The sequence below is a fragment of the Rhinolophus sinicus genome, chromosome 5 (assembly GCF_057876585.1).
Source record: "Rhinolophus sinicus isolate RSI-liver-muscle chromosome 5, RSI-T2T, whole genome shotgun sequence".
Classification (NCBI taxonomy): Eukaryota; Metazoa; Chordata; class Mammalia; order Chiroptera; family Rhinolophidae; genus Rhinolophus; species Rhinolophus sinicus.
In genome coordinates this window covers 6,605,138-6,626,789 of record NC_142505.1, presented here as the reverse complement: position 1 = coordinate 6,626,789, position 21,652 = coordinate 6,605,138, and the positions used below count along the sequence as shown (strand labels likewise).

The 21,652-nt window shown below is 49.6% G+C and overlaps 1 protein-coding gene across 23 annotated transcripts in view; it reads left to right on the top strand.

Annotated features, from left to right (window-relative positions):
• The window catches only part of DAG1 (dystroglycan 1), a 55,168-nt gene extending 34,228 nt beyond the window's left edge, over positions 1 to 20,940 (top strand). For 22 of the 23 annotated variants that reach the window (XM_074312341.2, XM_074312326.2, XM_074312333.2 and 19 more), the window contains 2 exons: positions 6,583 to 6,981; positions 16,231 to 20,940. In XM_074312341.2, the coding sequence (XP_074168442.2) occupies positions 6,697 to 6,981; positions 16,231 to 18,633 (2,688 nt within the window). In that variant the 5' untranslated portion in view covers positions 6,583 to 6,696 and the 3' untranslated portion in view covers positions 18,634 to 20,940. Of the gene's footprint in view, positions 1 to 6,379; positions 6,479 to 6,582; positions 6,982 to 16,230 lie in introns of those variants that run through there. The other variant, XM_088798139.1, reaches the window with a different exon arrangement.
• Positions 20,941 to 21,652: the final 712 nt, after the last annotated feature.

The following is a 21,652-nucleotide window of genomic DNA, read 5'->3' as shown; positions in this document are numbered from 1 at the left end:
AGCTCTGGGAGAAGGGCAGTTTTCTGAGCAGGAGATGGAGAGCAGGATAGTGAGCGCCTATTACTATAAGGTGTTTGGGGTGGAGGTCCCTCATGCGGGCTCAACTCTCAGTGGTTCTTTTAAAAGATGCCCTTGGAAGAGCAAAGTGAGAACTTACGGTGGGAATCCTAAGCTCAGGTCCTTATCTAAATGTCGAGACTCTGAGCAAGGTTATCATTCTGTAAAATACCTAGGCAGCAACTCACGGTAGTTGTTTTTCTCTTCACAGCTATTCTAGTTCCTTTGCCTTTCCATATAAATTTTAGAATAATCTTGGCTATATCTACAAAAGTTCTTGCTGGGCCTTTGATAGGAATTGCATTAAACCTTGAATTAGTTTTCTATGGCTGTTGTAAAAAATTACAACCTTAGTAGCCTAGACTAATACACATATTTGTTCTCTCACAGTTCTGGAGACCTGAAGTCTGAAATCAAGGTGTTGGCAAGGCCTGTGCTCCCTCTGTGGGTCTGGGGAAGAATCCATTCCTTGTTTCTTCTCTCTTCTGGTGGCTGCTGGCATTCCTTGGCATTTGGCCACATCACAGCAGTCGCTGCCTCAGACTTCACATCCCCTTCTCTGTGTGTATATAACCTCCTCCTGCCCCTCTCTCATAATGATGGTTGTAGATATGTTACTATAACAAATGATTGGATTTAAGGCCTACCCAGAAATCTCCTCACATCAAGATTCTTAATTTAATCACATCTGCAAAAGGCTTTCCTTGTAAAGTAACGTTTACAGATTTCAGTGATTAGGCCCTGATAATCTTTGGGTCACCATTATTTAGCCTATTACAAACCTGTGTGTCAGTTTGGGTGAGAATTGACATCTTTACTATGTTGAAATTTCCAGTCCATTAACGTAACATGTCTCTGTTTAGATCTTTGATATCTTTCACCAGCTTTGTATGGTTTTCAGCATACAAACCTAGGTATTTCATTACTTGAGCGATTTAAATGGTATTATATTTTAAGTTTGGTGTCCACATGTTCATTTCTAGCATATAGAAGGGTCATTGATTTTTATATGTTTATTTTGTATCCTGTGACTTCACTAAACTCACCTGTCCTGAGAGTTTATTTTGTAGATTCCTTGGGATTTTCTACGTAGACAATTATATCATATGCATGTAAGGGACAGTTTTATTTTTTCCTTTCCGATCTACATGCTTTTATTTTATTTTCTTGCCTTATTACACTGGCTAGAACTTCTAGCACTATGTCAAATAAGAGTGGTGAGAGAAGACATCCTTGCTTTGTCTGATCTTAAGGAGAATGCATTCAGTCTGTCACTCTTAACACGTTGCGTACGGCGGGGTTTAAATCCCTCATGAAGATTCTCGTGATCCGTACACAACGTGTTAAGTATGTTGGCTGTATGTTTTTGTAGAGGCTTTTTATCAAGTTGAGAAAGTTCCTCTCTCTTCCTCTTTTTTTGAGAGCATTTGTCGTGAGTGGGTGTTGAATTTTGTCAGGTACATTTTCTGCATCAATTGATATGATCATGTGATTTTTGTTCTTTAGTCTATTAATGTGGTGGATTACATTGATTGGTTTTCAAATATTGAACTGGTCTTGCATTCCTGGAATAAATACCACTTTGTCATGGTGTATAATTATTTTCATATATTGCTAAACTCTATTTGATAATGTTTTGTTAAAGATTTTGTGTCTATGTTCATAAGAGAGAATGATCTGTGTTTTCGTTCTTTTTTAGGGGAGAGTGTGTCTTGTCTAGACAGATTTTAGTATCAGGGTAGCTTCATAAAATGAATAGGGAAATGTTTCTCCTACTTTCTGGAGAAGATTGTGTAGAATTGGTGTTAATTTTTCTTTAAATGGTAGAATTTACTAGTGAAGCCATCTGGACCTAGAGATTTCATTCTGTGGGAGTTTTTAAAGTAGAAATTCAATTTCCTTCATAGTTTTTTTAGTAGAAATTATCTGTATCATATTGGGAGAATTGTGGTAGTTTGTATTTTTCAAGGAATTGGTCTATTTCATTTAATTTGTTAAACTTGTGAGTTATTTGACGTGTTTCCTTATTAACCTTTTGATGTCTGCAGGATCTATAGGGATATCCCGTTTCATTCCTGATATTGGTAATTTGTGTCTTCTCTCTTCTTGTTAGTCTTACTACAGATTTGTCAATTTCATTAATTTTTTTTCAAATAAACAGTTTTTTATTTCTTTTTTTCTTGTTTTTGTTTTCAGTTTCATTGATTTCTGCTCTTTATTATTTTCTTTTACTTGCTTTTGGTTCTTTCATTGATTCATTCATTTATTTTGAGATTCTTGAGGTGGGAGCATAGGTTATTGGTTTGAGACTTTTCCTTTTTTCTTGTGAATTAAGTGCTATAAATTTATGTCTAAGCACTGCTTTAGCTGTGTTTGACAAATTTTAATACAGCTCCACAAATATATTTTTATCTTCATTTAGTTCAGTATAATTTTTTAAATTTCCCTTGAGACTTCCTCTCTGGCCCAGGGATTATTTAGAAGGATGTTGTATAGTTTTCAAGTGTTTGGGAATTTTCCCGTTATCCTTCAGTTACCGATTTCTAATTTGATTCCACTGTAGTTGGAGAACACTTCAGTATTACTTCATTTCCTTTAAATTTGTTGAGGTTTGTTTCATGGCCCTAGATATGTTCTTTGTGTATGTTCCGTGAACATTTTAAAATTATGTGTGTGCTTCATCAGATGGAGTGCTCTATAAATGTCTAGTAGATTATGTTGATTGATGGTATTTTTGAGTCTTTTTGTTTCCTTGCTGATTTTCCTTCTAGTTCTGTCAATTGTTGAGATAACGGTTGAAGTGTTTCCAACTAGAATTGTGGGTTTTTAAGTTTTTTTCTTTCAGTTTTTGCTTTACATATTTTGCAGCTCTGTTGTTTGGTGCATATACATTTAGGATTGCTATTCTTGGTGGATTGAGCACTTTGTCGTTATATAATGTCCTTCTCTGTCTCTGATAATTTTCTTTGGTCTGAAATCTACTTTATCTGATATTAATATAGACATACTTGTTTTCCTTTATGTAATTAATATTTGCATGATATATCTTTTTGCATCCTTTTACTTTCCACCTATCTTTATCCTCTTGGTGTTGTCACCTATTGATGGCCTTTTTTTTCATTCAGTTTGAGGTCTTCCTGGTTCTTGTTATCGTGAGTAATTTTTAAAAATTGAAACCTGGACAATTTTGTATTTTGTTTTGAAACTCCGGGATTCTATTTAGCTGGCTTTTTGGGACACTCTTCTGGCAAGGGAAGGGTGGGGGAGGTGCTGCTGGATTACTGGGAAGTGGAGGTAGAAGTCCAGATAACCCAGGCAGCCTTTGTCACTACCTGACGGTGGGTGAAGTCCTTGTTACTGCTGGGCAGGGGTGGGAGTTCTGGTTCCCTGGGCCTCGCTACCACTGAGCAATGGTAAAAGTGCTGAGCCTCCGCTCGTCCTCCTTTGACACCATCCAGCAGGGAAGGGGAGAGTTTCCTTGTTACTGCTTGGGTGGGCATACGAGTAGAAACCTAGGTTCCCCATGTTTCCATTGACACTGAGGGACTGGAGGAGGAGGAGGACAGTGCATTGTTACAGGCCAGTGGGTATGACAGTCCCAGGTCCCTACTTGGCCTTCTCTGATACTACCCCAGTGGGGATATTAGGGCGCCTTCTTACAGTTTCCTGAGGGTGGAAGTCTAAGTTCCCCGCTTGGCCTTTACTCGTGTGGGTGGGAGTGGGGCCACAGTGTTTTCCGTGGTGTTTGGCTAGAATAGAGCTGTTATTGTCTGTTTTCTGTCTTGCTAGGCTACCCCCTTCCTGCTCCTTTGGCTAAAGAGAGCAGACTTTTGTTGGGACCTTTTTTGTCTCATCCGTTGGCATTTCTGGGTTGCCAGCTTCTTCAGCTCCGATTCTGGGATATATGAGGCAAAAAGGAACTCAACCACGTCTTTCCTTGACTCCTGGCGTCCCTAGCTGGTCTGCCTTCTTCTCTTGACTTTTTCTTAGAGTCTAATGTTTATTTTACATATAATGTTTATGATTTTTCATTGTTTAGTGGGAAAGTGGAAAAATATGTCTACTTAATCTTTCTGGAAGTGGAAGTCCAGTTGTCTTTTTCTTTTATGTTTTTGATGTCTTTTTAATTAAATCTTTCCTTATCCTGACATTCTATATTCTAAAAATTTTTTAAATTCTGCTTTTTGCATTTGTGTATCTAATGTACCTGGGGCGGGGGATTTATCTTGTTTGTGATGGAAACGTGAAGGAGGAACCTGATTGTATTTGCTTTTCTGCATACATGGCCACGTGTCCAGGTGCCTTTGAACCACTCCTTTGCAAGCTGGTTTTGGGCTCTGTCTGGTTCCACAGTCACTGTCTACTCTGCTCCATGTACTGTCTTAAACACAGTAGCGTTCTGATAGGTCATTGGCTGGCAGGAGAGGACTCCCAACTTCCAAAATTGTTTTCCTTTATTGTGTTGGCTCTGTCTCATGAATTTTAGCTCAAACAAAATAAGAACAGGAAGAGCAAAATCAATAGCAACAAAACAAAACACAAAACCAGACCCTTTTGGGATTGGCTTAGATTGGCATTGACTTTAGAATACACTGCCCATTTCAGTGGCCTTGTTTTCTTTTCCTTTCTTTTCTTTCTTTCTTTTTTTTTTAGGGAGGGCTCAGCTCACAGTGGCCCGTGTGGGGATCGAACCGGCAACCTTGCACCTCACTCTAACCAACTGAGCTAACTGGCCACCCCTGACCTTGTTTTCTTTAGCAATTTTCTTTACCCAGATCACAAAATATACCACGTGGCCCCTTGACAGCTTGGCTCAGGGCAATTGTTCGTTATGGCTGTGGTCACCTGTGGTCACCCAGCAAGTCCCACAATGCATCTGTGTGGCTACCAGCCTTAGGGCAGGTGTCATGAGCTGCCTGAAGCCGGTGTGGGGGCGAGGGGACAATGTGTGGGGTTCTAGTCACTCTGCTGGGTGTGGGGTCAAGAGAGGCCACGTAAGTGTTGTTGTTTATTGGCAGAGTTTGCAGATCTGTGTTTAATAAATGAGTCCTGGGGCTGGCACCTCAGGCGGTTTGAGTGCTGTGCTCCTAAGGCCTAGGTCGCGGGTTCGATTCCCACATAGGCTAGTGAGCTGCGCCCTCTACAGCTAAGATGGTGAACAATTGCTCTGCCTGGAGCTGGCTGTGGAGGTCAGCATGAGCGGCTGTGGGCTGCTGTGGGCTACTGTGTGCTGCCATGAGCGGCTGGTGGCCAGCATGAGTGGCCGGTATGAGTGGCCGGCAGCCATCGTGAGCGGCCATGGGCTGCTGTGAGCGGCCGACCGATAACTGGCAACCGACTGCCTCAGCTGGGGGCAGCGCGAGGCTCATAATACCAGCATCAGCCAGGGAGCTGTGTCCTACACAACTAGACGGAGAAACAACAGCTTGAACCGGAGTGGGGGGGGAGGCGGAAGAAGGGGAGAAAAAAAAAATTTTAAAAAATGAGTACTGTTATTAGTGCTTGGGTAAGAGGAGTGGGCATTTGCTGCAGGTCTCTATGCAAATACTTGATGTTTTAGTCTTGTTTTAAGACTTAATAATTGTTACATTTGCCACATTGCTTTAGCTCTATATACACACACACACCTTTTCCCCTTGAACCATTTCAAAGTGAGTTGCAGATATTTTTGCTGTTTTATCCCTAAGTCCTTGAACATCGAGGACAGTCTCTTAACCACACCACCATCATCTCACCTAAGAAAATTAACAATAAAGCTTATTTCCAGCCCACATACAAAATTCCTGTTAACTCTCTCAGAGCTAGACTTGTGTGGTGTTTTTTTCTTTTGAAGTAAATGCAGGATCCAGTCACATGGAAGGAAACATTGCATCTGGTTGCTGTCTCTAAATCTAGAACAGTCCCCTAGTGTTTAGGGATATCAGCATTTGGAGAAACCAAGCCAGTTATCTTGTAGAAGGCCCCACATTCTAGATATGTCTGATTGTGTCTTCATGGCACCTATATTTCCGGTAAAGTGGAAGTTAGGTCTAGAGTGGCACTGCCCAACAGAAATAATAATGTGAGCCACATGTCATTTAATATTTTCTGTAGTCACAAAAAATAAATAAAAAGTAGGTAGAATTAATTTTAATGATACATTTAATTTGATATATTTCTTTATTATTTTCCATTTATTAATTTATTACTCACCTAATGTATTTAATTATATATTTAGGTCCAGAATATTATTTAAATATGTACTTTAAATATTTTAAAAGTATTAATGAGATACTTTACATTCCTTTTTTTATATGAAGTTTTCATGCTCCAGTGTGTAGTTGACACTGAATGGGCCGGCCACATTTCCCGTGCTCAGGAGCCACGCGCCGCTGGCAGCTGGGGACTGGACAGCGCAGGATGAGACTGGATCCCACTCAGGGTAGATGTGCTTGGCAGGAGCACTTATGGGGGAGTAACTGCCTGTGCGTGACTTTGAAACCATGGGGCGTGCTGAAGTCTGAGACGACTCTTCTTCTCTTTCAGGCTCTGGGTGCCTGGGATGGAGCAGGTGTGCAGAGGGTGAGGACCCCGCTCTGGGACCACGTCACCGGCTGCCTTTCTTAGTGAGACTGTCGGCTTGAGCAGACTCAGCGCCGGATGAGGATGCCTGTGGGCCTCTCGCTGCTGCTCCCCCTCTGGGGGAGGACCTTTCTCCTTCTGCTCTCCGTGGCTGCGACTCAGTCCCACTGGCCCAGTGGCCCTTCGGAGGCCGTCAGGGACTGGGAGAACCAGCTGGAGGCATCCATGCACTCGGTGCTCACAGACCTCCATGAGGCTGTTCCCACGGTGGTTGGCATTCCTGATGGCACCGCTGTCGTCGGGCGCTCATTTCGAGTGACCATTCCAACAGATTTAATTGCCTCCAATGGAGAAGTCATCAAGGTGAGACTGGATGGAAAGCATACACGAGGAAGAATTCTCATCTTCCAGTTTAGTTTTAGGTTTTAGTTTTTCAGTTCTACACTCCCAACAATTCTGAGCTTAGTTCTTCCAGGCCCTGCTAAGTGTCCCTGAAGAGAGGGACAGCCACTGAAGTTCACAAAAGGCTCCCCGTATATCTCAGAATAGCATCTTAAACCTGTATTCTTACACCCATTTTGAGGGGGTCACATCTGTCCTCTTGGTCATCGAGTTAGGGATTTGATAGAAAAGGGCCTGTGTATAGGAAAAGGTCTCTTTTCATTAATCATGGGATTAAACCCAAGAAATAAAGAACTTTTAAATGCTTTAAACCTATTTTTTAAATATGTTATAAATATAGGAGTTTTGCTCTGATTTGGTATTCTATGTTTACTAGTGTACATGGTCACTTAAGAACCAGAGTTAGTATCCAGACTTCAGCCTTGCCCCATCTCCTTTTGGGGACGCAATCTAGAGAACGGGATCAGAGACCCATGTAACAGGAAAAGTATCTTGGCTGTTGCAGGATGGAAATCTGGTGAAACAGGAAGCTTTTGTGTGAAGAAGCACCAGTCCTTTGGGAATATGAGACCTTGGAATTTCTCCTAGATCTTGAGTGAATTTGCAGGGGGCCATGTGGGTGGGTGGGGTATACCTCAAACTGCGAACGTCTCCTAGAACAGAGGTCAGCACACTTTCCCTCATGGCGCCAGGTAGTAAGAGTTTTACTCGTAGGCTTTATAGGCCGTTTGGTTTCTGTTGCAGCTCCTCAACTCGGCCAGTGTGGTGTGAAAGTAGTCAGACAGTATATAAATGAATGGGCACAGAAACTGAAATTTGAATTTCATGTAGTTTTCACGTCAAGATATATTATTGTTGATTTTTTTTTCTCCCCTTCAATCATTTGAAAATGCAAAAAACCATTTTTAGCTCATGGGCTGTACAAAACAGGTGGCAGGCCAGATTTGGCTCACGGCCATAATTTGCTGACCCCTGACCTATAGCATTCTTTCCTTAGAGGTGTGCCTTGAAAATGAACTGAAAATATTCTGAGATCTGTAGTTTGTTATGGTAGTTTCTACATCTGTTTTGCCTTTAGACTTCTACGTACACATAGTGTTCTGGCTACCTATTGGTGTGTTCAAACCACCCAAACTTAGTGGTTTAAAACAACCAGTTCGTTTTGCTCACAGTTTTGTGACCAGGAATTGAGGGATTCAGAGCACATCGGGGAACCTTATCTGCTTCACATGGCACGAGCTAGAGGGGCTCATCTGTGGCTGGAGGAACCACTTCCAGGATGGCTCATTCATGGCTGGCAAGTTGGTGCTGCCCGGTGACAGGGAGCTTAGCTGGGGCTGTTGGTCAGGGTCCCTGGTTTCTTTCCATGGACTACTGTCTGCTGAGCCTTGTTTGACTTACGTGGGCTGTTGGTTATGCTGACTATTGCAGGTGGCCGCTCTGGGAAGCACAGTGACAGAGGGTGTGTTGTTTGGTGTTAGCCAGGTGTGCCCGTCAGGTAACAGCAGCTCCTAAAACAAGGGCTTCCCTGTACTTTATACACCAGGCTGCAAGGAGGCAGGTCAGGAGAAAGAAGAGGGGACTCACTCGCCTGCCTGGAGGATGTAGCCCTGAGGTCTTAGATCCTATACTCTGGCCCAGACCGGACGCCTTTCCCTATGTGGAACGCCCTTGTCTGGTGTCAGCCTGGCCAGCACCTGTTACTTCCCCTGCTGTTCTCTAGCTCTCCCTCAAGAATCCACCCCATCGGAACTCCCAGTGGGCTCCATTGATTTGATGATGCAAGAAGGAGCTGCCAGCTATCTCCAGGCCCTCATGGCCAGCGTGACCTTCCTGAGAGACCTGTCGTGAAGCTCTCTCCTCTCCTGTGACCTCAGGACACGCTAAAGCAGATGGTCCTGGTGTGTACTCTCTCTGACCAGACCGGATGCCTATATACAGAGCTCATCCCTGGTCTTGACTGTTCTTTGCTCCCACATCTGCCTTTGGATGCTAGAGTGCCCTCCCTCCTCATCAGGGTCTGTGGGAATGGGCCTTTGCTGGGCGGATTGTAGGCTGCCCCAAGTTGGCCACAGCATCAGTTACCCATCCTGACTCTTGCCTCCCTCGGGATTGGCGCCGGCTCCCTGCAGGCACCTTTTCTCTGACTCGAGTGAGTGTGGCTCACTGGCTGAGGAAGGTGGTTATATGCCTGGAGATGTTCTAACCCCTCCTCTCCAGGGTGGTTAGGAGAGACAGCTTTGCATCTTGTGAAGCGACTGCGCCGCCCCTCTAGAGCCCTCTCAGATGTCTCATTTTGGTAGAGCCAGCAAGGATGGCTTTTCAGCCCTGCTCCCTTGAGCCGCCTTGCCTGGAGACAATGTGGACTTTCCCTCAGCCCAAGATGTCGGCAGACTGGGAGCAGCCCTTCCTGGGACTATGCTCTCAGCTGCTGGCATGGGCCCCCAATTGTTGCCCTGAGAACAATGGGTACTCTTTTTGGCCGGGAAGGGGAGCTCATGAAAGGAGCGTTTCTTTGGATGCTTGAGAGCTTTGTGGCAACCCCGCCTGCGTGAGATGAACTGCAGTTTCTTCCTGCCTCGAGTGGGTGTTCCCCAGCTCTGAATGGACCCCTTGTGAACACAGCACACCGGGAAATGCGGGTTGGCGAAGGACGGCGTCCTTGGGGGTGGGTTGTCAGGCATTTGCCCAAATGCATCAACTCAAATACTTATTGAAAATATAGGCTTCTGTGTTTCGGGGGAGAAAAAATTACTGACAAGGACAAAAAGAAACACGACAAAGTGAAAATAGATGATGTCGGCTAGGGATTGAGGGGCTGATTTCTGAGAATTTTACTAATGGCTATAACTATGCTAAGCTGTCCCTTATTTTCAGGGGGAAAAAGATGAAGTTTTGTTTTTAGATGAGAACAGTTAATCTTAGGTAAAATGCTTTATAACTCAAACCAGAAGGGCACTGACTGGGCTAGGCAGGTTGTGTTCAGAATGATCCTGTGGCCTTGGCCTTTGTGGCCAGATCCATGAGCTGGTTTAAGATCTGCAGGTCCAGCAGCAGGACCAGTGATTGTCTGCGAGAGGCCCAGGCAGCGGGGAGCCACGGGGGCGCAGTCTGGACCACTTTGAAACGGACTGCTGAGCAGACCCTGCCGCACATCTGTGGGGGCTTCAGGGAAGAGCCCAGCCTAAACCCGTGGGACTGTCCTGTCTAGAGGTGTTGGTTGGAAGGTGCCACCACTGAGGCCCAAAGGACCCTCCAAAAGATGTATAGTGTGAGGGAATGCTCACCAAATGCAGTTTCTTGATTATACTTTATTTCTAAGATCCCATCATCAGCTCACCCAAGTGACATGAGTGAGAAAGTGCTCATCTGTCTTTCTGGAGTCTTGGTGTCACGTGGGGTGTCACATGGGGTCTCTGGTCCCGCTCCCCACATAAGAATGCAGGATATGGTGAGGCCAAAAAGGAACACCCACAGAGCCATAGATAGGGGAGTCATACCACTGTATTCTCGCTGGGGCTGGGTTGGAGACACAAAAGCAAACATCCATCAGTACTCCAACAAGGAGTTCCTGTCCCCCAGTCTCGCTGGCGGCCGGGCGAGACGCAGCAAGTAGGATCCACATGATCCGCAATCTGCCGTCCACTTTTCTACCTGCCAACCAACCAGCGCAGCCCCACAGTTACATCAGCAACTAATTGGCTAACTAGTTACAGCTGATGGCCAACCAGTCACAGCTGACGGCCATCTACTACCCGAGCCAGCACCTTTCCACGTGAGGCTGAGAGCCTGGAAACTGCTCTCTGGGACTCTGTCCCCACACTTGGCTGGCCATTTCTAAGTCCCACAACTCCTGCACTGGTAAGATACTGCCTTGTGGGTTGTGAATGATAAAGCTTAGGTTTTCGTGGCTTCAGAGCGGAAGGTCATAATTGGTTTGGCCCCAGTGAGAGTCCAGTTCTTCACTTTTGTCTTTCAGCTGTGCCTAACTGGCGATGAGGGACTTAGTAACGGATGCTCCTCTGCCCATTTGCTGTTACTAGAGGTGTGGAAGGATACTGATTTGGGGTGTGTCGTGCGGGAGACCCTGCTCGCCGCGCCATTTTTCAGGCGGGGCAGCCTGCGGGGTCTCTGCTCCCGCTCCCCACACAAGAACGCAGGATATGGTGAGGCCAAAAAGGAACACCCATGGAGCCATAAGTAGGGGAGCCATACCACTATGGTCTCACTGGAGGCTGGGTCCACTGGACGCGCGACCTGCCGTCCGCCTTTCCGCTAACCAACCGACCGACGACTCTCCTCCACTCTCTCGACTCTGTTCCTCTCCTCTCTTCCGCTCTCTTCGGCTCTCCTCTTCCGCTCTGCTCGGCTCTGCTCGGCTCCTCGGCAATCCTCAGCAGTCCTCGGCTCTCCTCCATAGCCGCAGCAGTTATACCAGCGGCCAATCAGCTAACCGGCCACAGCCGACGGCCAATCAGCCACAGCCGATGGACATCCACCACCCGAGCCAGCACCCTTCCACATGAGGCCGAGAGCCTGTAAACTACTCTCTGGGGCTCTGTCCCCACAGGGTGAGACTTGGCTTGTGTTGCATGGTGTTTAGCACAGGTGCTGTATCTTCTTTACACTGGGTGTTTGCTGGTCTGCTGTGCGAGAGAGGGCGCCAGCGAAGCAGTTGGAGAGAATGTCCCAGAACTGAGCAGGGAGTCAGTTACTTACTAGTCACCTGCTAGTGTAGGCTGAGGAGGGACGAAAACCTTCGCACATGGTCGTTCCCATTATTGGTCATGGTGATTCCTCGTGGGCATCGCTGGGTGAGTAGTCTTTAGAATGCCTTCGGGCTCTGCCCAGGTTTTGTGGTTTTGATTCTTAATGTTTTTGGATGTACTTTATGGATCAAGATTTCTAAAACTGGGCATGTGGCTGTTGGAGATCTTGTTTTCCTCAGTGCTGGGCTTGCCTTCCATCTCAGAAGCATGTCCTGTCTGAGGTCTGCTGAAGCTGGAAAGATTTCTGGCTCTTTCGGGGTGGCCTGTGTGTGACAGTCTATGATCTCCTCAAGTTGGGCTTTGTCCTACAGTTTCTGCCTCCTGTAGGTGTTCCATGAACTGCCTAAATGCTCCTTTTCCAGATGGCTGTGTTATAAGGTCAGCAGGCCTTGCCCCCCACCCCTCCAAGGCAGTGCTGGTGTTTGGTGATGGAGGGCTGAGTGACCGGAAACCCTGGGGGAGTCCCAGGGCCAGGACCAGCCTGTCCCCCGAAACACGTGTCAGTGCTGATGTCCTGCCTCTCACCTGCCATTCCTAGCCTGCAGCCCTTAGGGGTTAGTTGTGGGTGGTTACAGTCCAGCCAGGGCAGAAGTATTTATATGGGTCACCAAGGACTCCAAGGATAGTGAGAGTCTCCTGGGCAGATATGCAGGTTTCAGCACACCTGTTTTAGACTGAAGAGAAAGTGAATGCTGGTCTTTGGATTGTACCTGCAGCAAGTCTTTCCCTCCCCCCGTGCCCCTCAGGGTTTTCACCCACTCCTGGCAGACAGGCCTTATAAGGCAAGCAAGTCCCGGGGGGGTCCCCATCCTTGGCCTGTTCTCCTGTAGGATCCTGGCTCCCCCTTCCTGTGGCCTCCCCACTTCCCTGTGATGCTTTAAGCTTCTGCTTTGGGATGTGAATAGGGATGTGAGGGCTAGTGTGTGCTGGTTCCAGGGCCTGCTTTGTGCAGCCGCCTCCCAGTGTGTGCTGGGTCCCCTCTCAGGCCACAGGAGTGGGGGAGGGACCAGCACTGTCACAGAATCCAGCACATGCCTGACCCTCTGATCGTACAAGGATGGCATCGTTTTCCTTTTTACAGATGAAAAAACGGGGGCTGAGGTTGAGTCAAGTCTCAGCCTGCCTGGAGCTGGGGAGCAGCCCAGGCTCCTGGAGGTGGGGCTTCCCCTCGGGTAGGCTGTTGTTACAGGGATGAGTCCTGGCTTGCCCCACGGACTGCATCTCTCAGAAGGAATTTTCATATCCCACGTCATCCTTAGGCCCTGAGAGGAAAAGTGGTCCATCGCTTGGAAGTTTTGAACGCCGGAGAGGATCCTGAGTTCCTATGGGCTGACGGGCTCCTGCTGTGTTAGGGTAGAACAGGTGTTGTATCCAGAGCAACCTGAGTGCCCACTGGAGGGAGAGGATGCTAGTGGAATCTTTAGGGAACTGTGCACGCTGCCAGCCCTGCAGGCATGTTCAGACTTCCCAGTTCAGGGGCTTTCCCCAAATGGCCTTGAAAATGCAGGGGTGCCAGCAAAAGGCACGGGTGCCTATGACTTGGCTAGGTTCCTGTGGAACTCAGATTTATTTTGCTTCCTGTGCCTCTTACTGAAATGAATCATTGCCACTCAAAGTGCTTCCTGGGGCTGCCACTCCCAGTACCAGGATACTTGGAGATGCATGAGTTTTAGAACATTCAGATTAGTATTTTTCCTTCCTGTCTGAGGAATACCCAAGACCCTGGGAACTGTCTGCTTGAGGGTTGTAGGTCCAGATTGGACACCTGTCCTGTGGCCAGGCATGACCAGGGCCAGGACCCTGAGGTGCCAGAATCTGCAGAGGTCGAAGAGTGCCTCTGTTTTCCTGACACGGCTCGCCCTAAATGCGTAAAGCTGTAGGTAGACCATAGTGAAAGAACATTTCAATAATCACAGTAAAGCTACCAATTCTCTTCCGTCTCCGTATAATTGAACATTATAATTTGCTTTGGTGAAACTTGGGGTTTTCTTCAGTGTGTGTTCTTTATGGTACATGTTATTGACGTGTTATAATGTTACTTGGCATAGTTTAAGTAAGCATATGTCTTCCAAGGCTGGCTGTGGGGGATCCTCGGCCAAAGAGTGGCCTGGCTTTACTCCTTAGGAAATGTCTGACAGCAGAACTGTGGTTGTTGGGGTCAGCAGAACAGGAAATAAGCCAGTCTGGGAAGCCGGAGGAGGCAGGGCCCTTCTCTGTCTTAAAGTGCCGCTGCGTAGCTGCGACAGACTTCGAAAAGCACTGGGGCTACTTGTTCATCTGTGCTGATATAGCACTCAGGACTGGGCACAGGCCGCCCGGCCTGGCCACTCAGGAATGCCCCGTGGGCCTGGCCAGCCCATTGGCATCCACCTCTGGAGCCTCCCCTGGTCTCTCCTGGCCCTGTTCTGTCTTCTCTACAAGTGGCTTCTCTTTGGCTGATTTCACCCAGAGCTCCATTCCAGGGGCCCCATTTCCCCTCTCTCTGCTCTCCCTCTGACAGGTGTGCTCTCATCCCAGTGGAGCCATGGGAAGGAATGGGGTTTGGGAAACACCCTTGGGTGGCTGGAGACCTGGTTCTATACTGTGGCTCAGCTACTCTCCACCTCAGGACCTAGTTCCTACCCCATCCCTGTAAAACAGCACATGGTTCCCTGACTTCTCCACTGGGGCCTTACATCTTTGCTTCATGTGTTTTGCAAAATAAGAGCATTCAACCTTTGCTTTATAGGTGTTTTCATATTTAACATAATTGAACTGAAAAAATTTAAAACGTAGGTTTTTCAGCCAAAACATTTGAAATAAAATTTTTATATAATTAAAAAAATTGTAAGGGAATAATGTACTTAGTGTTTTTCATGGATTCGAAGACACCGATGGTTACAGGTGTTTCATCATTTCTGATGCTGGTTGTGTTTGCAGTGGATGGTGAGTGAGTTTACAGAAAATGGGGGATTCTCAGTGGCACATTAATTAGGTGAAGGTATATCCTAGAGGGGATGAAATACGGGGTCACAAAAGAAACGCTGCTCATAGACCCTCAGTGAACTCAGTGGCTCAGAGAACAATCAGTAAATGGCAACCTCAATAATAGTAATTCCTCATAACGTCAGATGTCACCTCACGGGTTTTTGCTGGAGGTAGGAAACCTGTTTAAGGGGTAAGTATCTGGTCTCGGATAAGGTTGATGGAATTACAAGCTGCTCGGGCATCTGGGTCCAGGCTGGGAAGGTCAGCTGTGAGCTCCGGGTCTCCTCCGCAGACACTCAGGCACCTGGCTCTTGGCACCGGAGCCCCTGGGGAGCTCAGCAGGTGTGGCTCTGGCCTTCCGCCCACAGGGAGGGAAGCATTTGAGTGTCCCTCTGCTGACAGGCAGTGGCCATGGAGGGCAGCCCTGGGCTGAGGCTGGCAGGAAGACATGCCATCTGTTGGCCAGTGTGTGTCTGGACTTGATGGGACAGGAGTGCGCAGCTGCGAGTCTTCAAGGCAGAAAGAGAGTCGGTGCATTGGGGGCAGGAGTAGGTGTTGCCCCAAGGTGAGAGGAGTCTTATACGGGGCCTGGGCAAGAGGCAAGTCCTGTTTCCCTTTTGTCCATTTTTATGGAGCACCCCCTTGTGCGCTTGGACTGTTACCACGTCTCTGTGGAAAAGGACTTCCTCCCTGAAACACGTCTGGGATGTGCTGTTGGGTGGAATAAAGGGGTGAGCGCCGCAGGCCGGTGTCTGTGCCTGGGCTCTCCAAGGGCAGAGGTGAGCTCTGTGCATTTCCCAAGCTTAGGTGACTATAGAACTCTCTTCTGGAGATGCCAGAGCTCCTTGGAATGCCTGTGATAAACACTCTTCTAGAATAGTTGTTTCCAGGGCCCCACCCTAGGCATCGCAGTTTTTCTTGAAGTTTGAAAAGCAGGGTTAATGAAGACGTTAGATATAACTATGTATTTGCTACCCCAGTGTGTACCGCTACACTTGCTTGTAACGTGGTGGTTGTAAAGTGAATCGTTGGGGGCATTGAGTCGTCCCCACCCAGACCTGCAGGCAATTCTACTTCTGGGCAGGAAAGACACTCGAGGCCAGGCTTTGGATTTGTCTGCAGAGGGCAGGGGAGAAGTCTGAGTGCTAAGAGATGTCACTGGTTTAGAAACTCACAACATGCTTGGACCCTGTGGCATCAGTTCTTTGGTATGAGACATGTGTTTGAGTGCCAGCACTGCTGTCTCCCAGCGTGTGGCCGTGGGTGAATCGTTTGCCTTCCAAGCCAGCCCATCTGGCAGCCCCAGTCTCATAACAGGTAAATGAGCCCCAGGAGAGAAGCGTGGGTTCCCCCAACAGGAATTCTGCGTTGTACCTCAAGCCTATCACAGTTCAGGCTGGACCAGTGGTTAACTGTTGTGATCATTGTCGGCTTAATAACAGTAGCACTTAACTCCTGCTGGTGTCTCTTCCAGCTGTCGGCCGCGGGGAAGGAGGCGCTGCCATCCTGGCTGCATTGGGACCCGCAGAGCCACACCCTGGAGGGCCTCCCCCTGGACACCGACAAGGGTATGCATTACATCGCAGTGAGCGCTGCGCGGCTCGGGGCCAACGGGAGCCACGTGGCCCAGACCTCCAGCGTGTTCTCCATCGAGGTCTACCCAGAAGACCACAGTGAGCTGCCGGCCGTGCGGGCGGCGTCACCAGACCCTGGTGAGGCCGTGTCATCTGCCTGTGCCGCCGACGAGCCTGTGACTGTCTTGACGGTCATTCTGGATGCTGACCTCACCAAGATGACCCCCAAACAAAGGCTCGACCTCCTGCACAGGATGCAGAGCTTCTCAGAAGTGGAGCTTCACAGCATGAAGCTGGTGCCGGTGGTGAATAACAGGCTGTTCGACATGTCGGCCTTCATGGCCGGCCCAGGAAATGCAAAAAAGGTGGTGGAGAATGGGGCCCTGCTCTCCTGGAAGCTGGGCTGCTCCCTGAACCAGAACAGTGTGCCTGACATTCGTGGAGTGGAGGCCCCTGCCAGGGAGGGTGCCATGTCTGCCCAGCTTGGTTACCCCGTGGTGGGTTGGCACATCGCCAACAAGAAGCCCCCTCTCCCCAAACGCATCCGGAGGCAGATCCATGCCACACCCACGCCTGTCACTGCCATTGGGCCCCCAACCACAGCCCTCCAGGAGCCACCATCCAGGATTGTACCCACCCCCACATCTCCAGCCATTGCTCCTCCGACAGAGACCATGGCTCCTCCAGTCAGGGACCCTGTTCCAGGGAAGCCCACAGTCACCACGCGGACTCGAGGTGCCATTATTCAGACCCCAACCCTGGGCCCCATCCAGCCCACTCGGGTGTTGGAAGCTGGCACCACGGTTACTGGCCAGATCCGCCCCACGATGACCATTCCTGGCTACGTGGAGCCCACGGCAGTTGCTACGCCTCCTACGACTACCACCAAGAAACCACGAGTTTCTGTGCCAAAACCAGCCACGCCTTCTACTGACTCCTCAACCACCACGACTCGAAAGCCAACCAAGAAGCCACGCACGCCCCGACCCGTGCCCCGGGTCACCACCAAAGCGCCCATCACCAGATTGGAGACAGCCTCCCCACCCACTCGCATCCGCACCACCACCAGTGGGGTGCCCCGCGGAGGGGAACCCAACCAGCGCCCAGAGCTCAAGAACCACATCGACAGGGTGGATGCCTGGGTTGGCACCTATTTTGAGGTGAAGATCCCCTCAGACACCTTCTATGACAAGGAGGACACCACCACTGATAAGCTGAAGCTGACCCTGAAGCTTCGAGAACAGCAGTTGGTAGGCGAGAAGTCTTGGGTACAGTTTAACAGCAATAGCCAGCTCATGTACGGCCTACCCGACAGCAACCACGTGGGCAAGCACGAGTATTTCATGCACGCCACAGACAAGGGGGGCCTGTCAGCTGTGGATGCCTTTGAGATCCATGTCCACAGGCGCCCGCAAGGGGACAGGGCTCCTGCGCGGTTCAAGGCCAAGTTTGTGGGTGACGCAGCCCCAGTGGTGAATGACATCCACAAGAAGATCACGCTGGTGAAGAAGCTGGCCTTCGCCTTTGGGGACCGCAACTGCAGCACCATTACTCTGCAGAATATCACGCAGGGCTCCATCGTGGTGGAGTGGACCAACAACACGCTGCCCCTGGAGCCCTGCCCCAAGGAGCAGATCACAGGGCTCAGTCGGAGGATCGCCGAGGATGATGGGAAACCGCGGGCCGCCTTCTCCAACGCCTTGGAGCCCGACTTCAAGGCTTTGAGCGTTGCTGTGACCGGCTCCGGTAGCTGCCGGTATCTACAGTTTATCCCTGTGGCGCCACCCAGGAGGGTGCCCTCAGAGGCGCCGCACACGGAAGTGCCAGATAGGGACCCTGAGAAGAGCAGCGAGGATGACGTCTATCTGCACACGGTCATCCCAGCCGTGGTGGTGGCAGCCATCCTGCTCATCGCTGGCATCATTGCCATGATCTGCTATCGCAAGAAGCGCAAGGGCAAGCTTACCCTCGAGGACCAGGCCACCTTCATCAAGAAGGGCGTGCCTATCATCTTCGCAGACGAGCTGGACGACTCCAAGCCCCCCCCCTCCTCCAGCATGCCACTTATCCTCCAGGAGGAGAAAGCCCCTCTCCCCCCTCCCGAGTACCCCAACCAGAGCGTGCCCGAGACCACTCCTCTGAACCAGGACACCATGGGCGAGTACACACCCCTGCGGGATGAGGACCCCAACGCGCCTCCCTACCAGCCCCCGCCGCCCTTCACAGCCCCCATGGAGGGCAAGGGCTCCCGTCCCAAGAACATGACCCCGTACCGGTCGCCCCCTCCCTACGTCCCCCCTTAACCCACAAGCGCCTAGGTGGAGGCAGGGGTAGGGCAGGGCCCTGGAGACAACACGGTGTTGTCTGTGGAGACCAGTGGCCTGCAGACCACCGCCCACTGGGAGCCGACGCCTGACCTAGCACACACTGACGCGGGGCCTGGACAAGCCCGCCCTCTCCGGGCCTCCTACTCCCCAAAGCAGCTGGAGAGACTTTGGGGACATTTTTACTTTTAGTTTTTGCCTAACAGCTTTTTGTTTGTTCATAGAAAATTCTTCGCTGCGTTTTTGATGGCTGGCTCTGAAAGCACCATTTGGAGTAGAGGTAGATGGAGGAAGCGAGGAACCGTGAATGAACTCGCAGGCAGTGCTGGGTGGCCTCCCGGCTCTCTGCGTTTTGCCTTTAACACTAACTGTACTGTTTTTTCTATTCACGTGTGTCTAGCTGCAGGATGTAACATGGAAAACAGTAGCTAAAGATTAAATTCAAAGGACTTTCTTAAGGTTAAGTTTTTACATTTAATCTGCTGTTTACCTAAACTTGTATGTATGATTTTTGGGTGGGTATGGGAAATTGCTTTGCTAAAAATAAGCTCCCAGGGTGTTTCAAACTTAGAGAAGACCAAGGGACAGTATTTTTTATCAAAGGAATCCTATTTTTTCACACTACGTAAACTTGGTTGCTCTGATCCCCCAGAGCTGGACTGGGGGCCTCCCGGCCCTGGCTCGGGTCAGGGCCCTGGTGCTGGGCTTGCTCTCCTGCTGTAGCCAGTGGCTGGAAGCTGGAGGGGCCTCTTGGGCCGTGGACATCCACACCCCACCCCATGCGCGCTAGTGGCTCACCACCAAGGGGTCTTCCTTTCCCTGGAAAGGCGACTCCAAGAGGCAGTGGTGGCCGTGGCCCCCAACCTAGGTGCTCCAGGGTGGGCCAGCTGTTCATGGGGTACGGGGGAGGTCGAGGGACTCGACCTCATCAACCTAGTTTCTTTTATCCTCCTCCTGTGTGGTTTTTTTCCTCCCTCCTAAAAGGAATACCATGGTTTTTGAAACACTCAGTGGGGGACATTTTGGTGAAGATGCAATATTTTTATGTCATGTGATGCTCTTTCCTCACTTGACCTTGGCCGCTTTGTCCCAACAGTCCACAGCCCCACCCTGACTCCCCCCCCCCCCCCCTTCTGGCACTCCAGTCCCAGGCCTTGGGCCTGAACAGCTGGGAAAGGTCTGGTGGCTGTGGAGGCGTGCCAGCAATAGTTCATAGTAAAAATCTGTGGGCTCTCAAAGCTAATTTTTTACTAAAGTTTTTATACAGCCTCAAATTGTTTTATTAAAAAAAAGATTAAAAATGGTGATGCTTACAGCAGTTTGTACAAGCTCTTAGTGTTGATTCCATGGAACTGACGGCTTTGCTCATTTTGATCCCCCCCTTCTTTTCCTAATGGTTTAAATTCTGGAATTACGTTGGGGCTTCTTTTGCCTTTTTTAGCAGACTGTCCGTCTGCCCTTCTGCATCTGGCCCATGACTCAGGGGCACCCACTCTGCTTTGATTCTCCTCCTTTGGAAGAAACCATTTTGAGCATGACTTTTTTCTTGATGTCTGAGAGTTATTTGGGGTACCTTTTAGGGAGGAATGCCTTTCGCAATAATGTATCCCTTTTGTGACAAGAGGGGTGGGTGGGCCCAGGCTCCCTTTGCACACCTAGCAGCCAATTCTAAGCCATATAGACCTTTTTGCAGAGCGTTCGTGTGTGCTGCCTCAGGAGGGCAGGGCCAGCCAGAGGCCCAGCCTCTCCCCTGCCCAGCGCCTGGTGCGCATGCCCCTGTGGGGGGAGCCTGTAGATGAGGGCTCAGTGGACCTTTGGGGACTGGGCCTCGTGCCTCTGAGCCCTGATCCACGCTGGAGTTTCCCCAGTGTCCCAGAGTCAGGAGCACAGGCCACGTCTGACCTGGTGAGATGATCTGTGATGACCTCGTCAAAAAAGAAGCAATTCCCAATGTTCCGGGTGAGGGCGCTGAAAGGCTTTCCAAACAGCTGTTGCCCCTAGCAACCCCACCATGGGGCACTGCCATGCAGAGAGAGGCGGGCTGGCCCAGAATGGCCTGTTGCCATAGCAACTGGAGGCGCCAGGGCAGTGAACAGAATAATAACAGCAACAATGCCCTTGCGGGAAGCATGATGGCCACTGGACTCTCTGAGACAGCCAATCTCACATTCAAGTGTTCACCAACCACTGACGTGTTTTTATTTCCTTCTATATGATTTTAAGATGTGTTTTCTGCATTCTGTATAGAAACATATCAAACTAAATAAAAGCAGTGTCTTTATTATACAGTTATGTCCAAGCATCTATTTCCCTGGCCCCTACACATTCTAGGACATGAGTGGAGGGCAGGCTGGAGTCCATGTGACAGGGAAGATGGAACCCAGCCAGGCCCAGTCGGAGGTGGCCTTTGAGCAGCTGGCCTGAGCCTCCACAGCCTTATCATTTCCGTGCTGCTGGGAGGGGTGGGTGTGTGCTCAGAAGCTCTGCCATCACAGGAGCCCTTCTTAGTGCTCTGGCCTGAGCTTCAATTTCCTCCTCTGGTGGGGAGGGGGAGGAGCCGAAAAACCCAATGAGCCTGAGGAGGCTGGGGACTTAGGGGCGCCTCTGGCTGCAGCTCCCCTCTAGCTCCTGCCCCCACTGCCTGGTGGACTTGGGGCTGGCCAGTCTCCCAGGTAGTCTCAAGGCAGGTTTGGTTTGGCTTGGAGTGGAGAGAAAGGAAAAACGGTCCCTGGCCAAGCTGTTCTGCTCTGGTTGGACTTACAGATTTTGGGGGCCTCCCCCTAAGTGTCCTGCCTGGGATGGACAGGCCAGCTGGGTAGGGGCAGGGTAATCCTGGTCGTGCGTGCACACTGGCAGACCCCCATGTGCCCAGGCTGTGGGGAGGCAGGGGATGCAGCAGCTGTGTCTTCAGAAGCAGGGTCAGGGCCATTGGTAACAACAACTAGGACCTCATCTGAGCTCACACTCCATCCCCACAGGGCTGGGCTGCTGCTCTGCT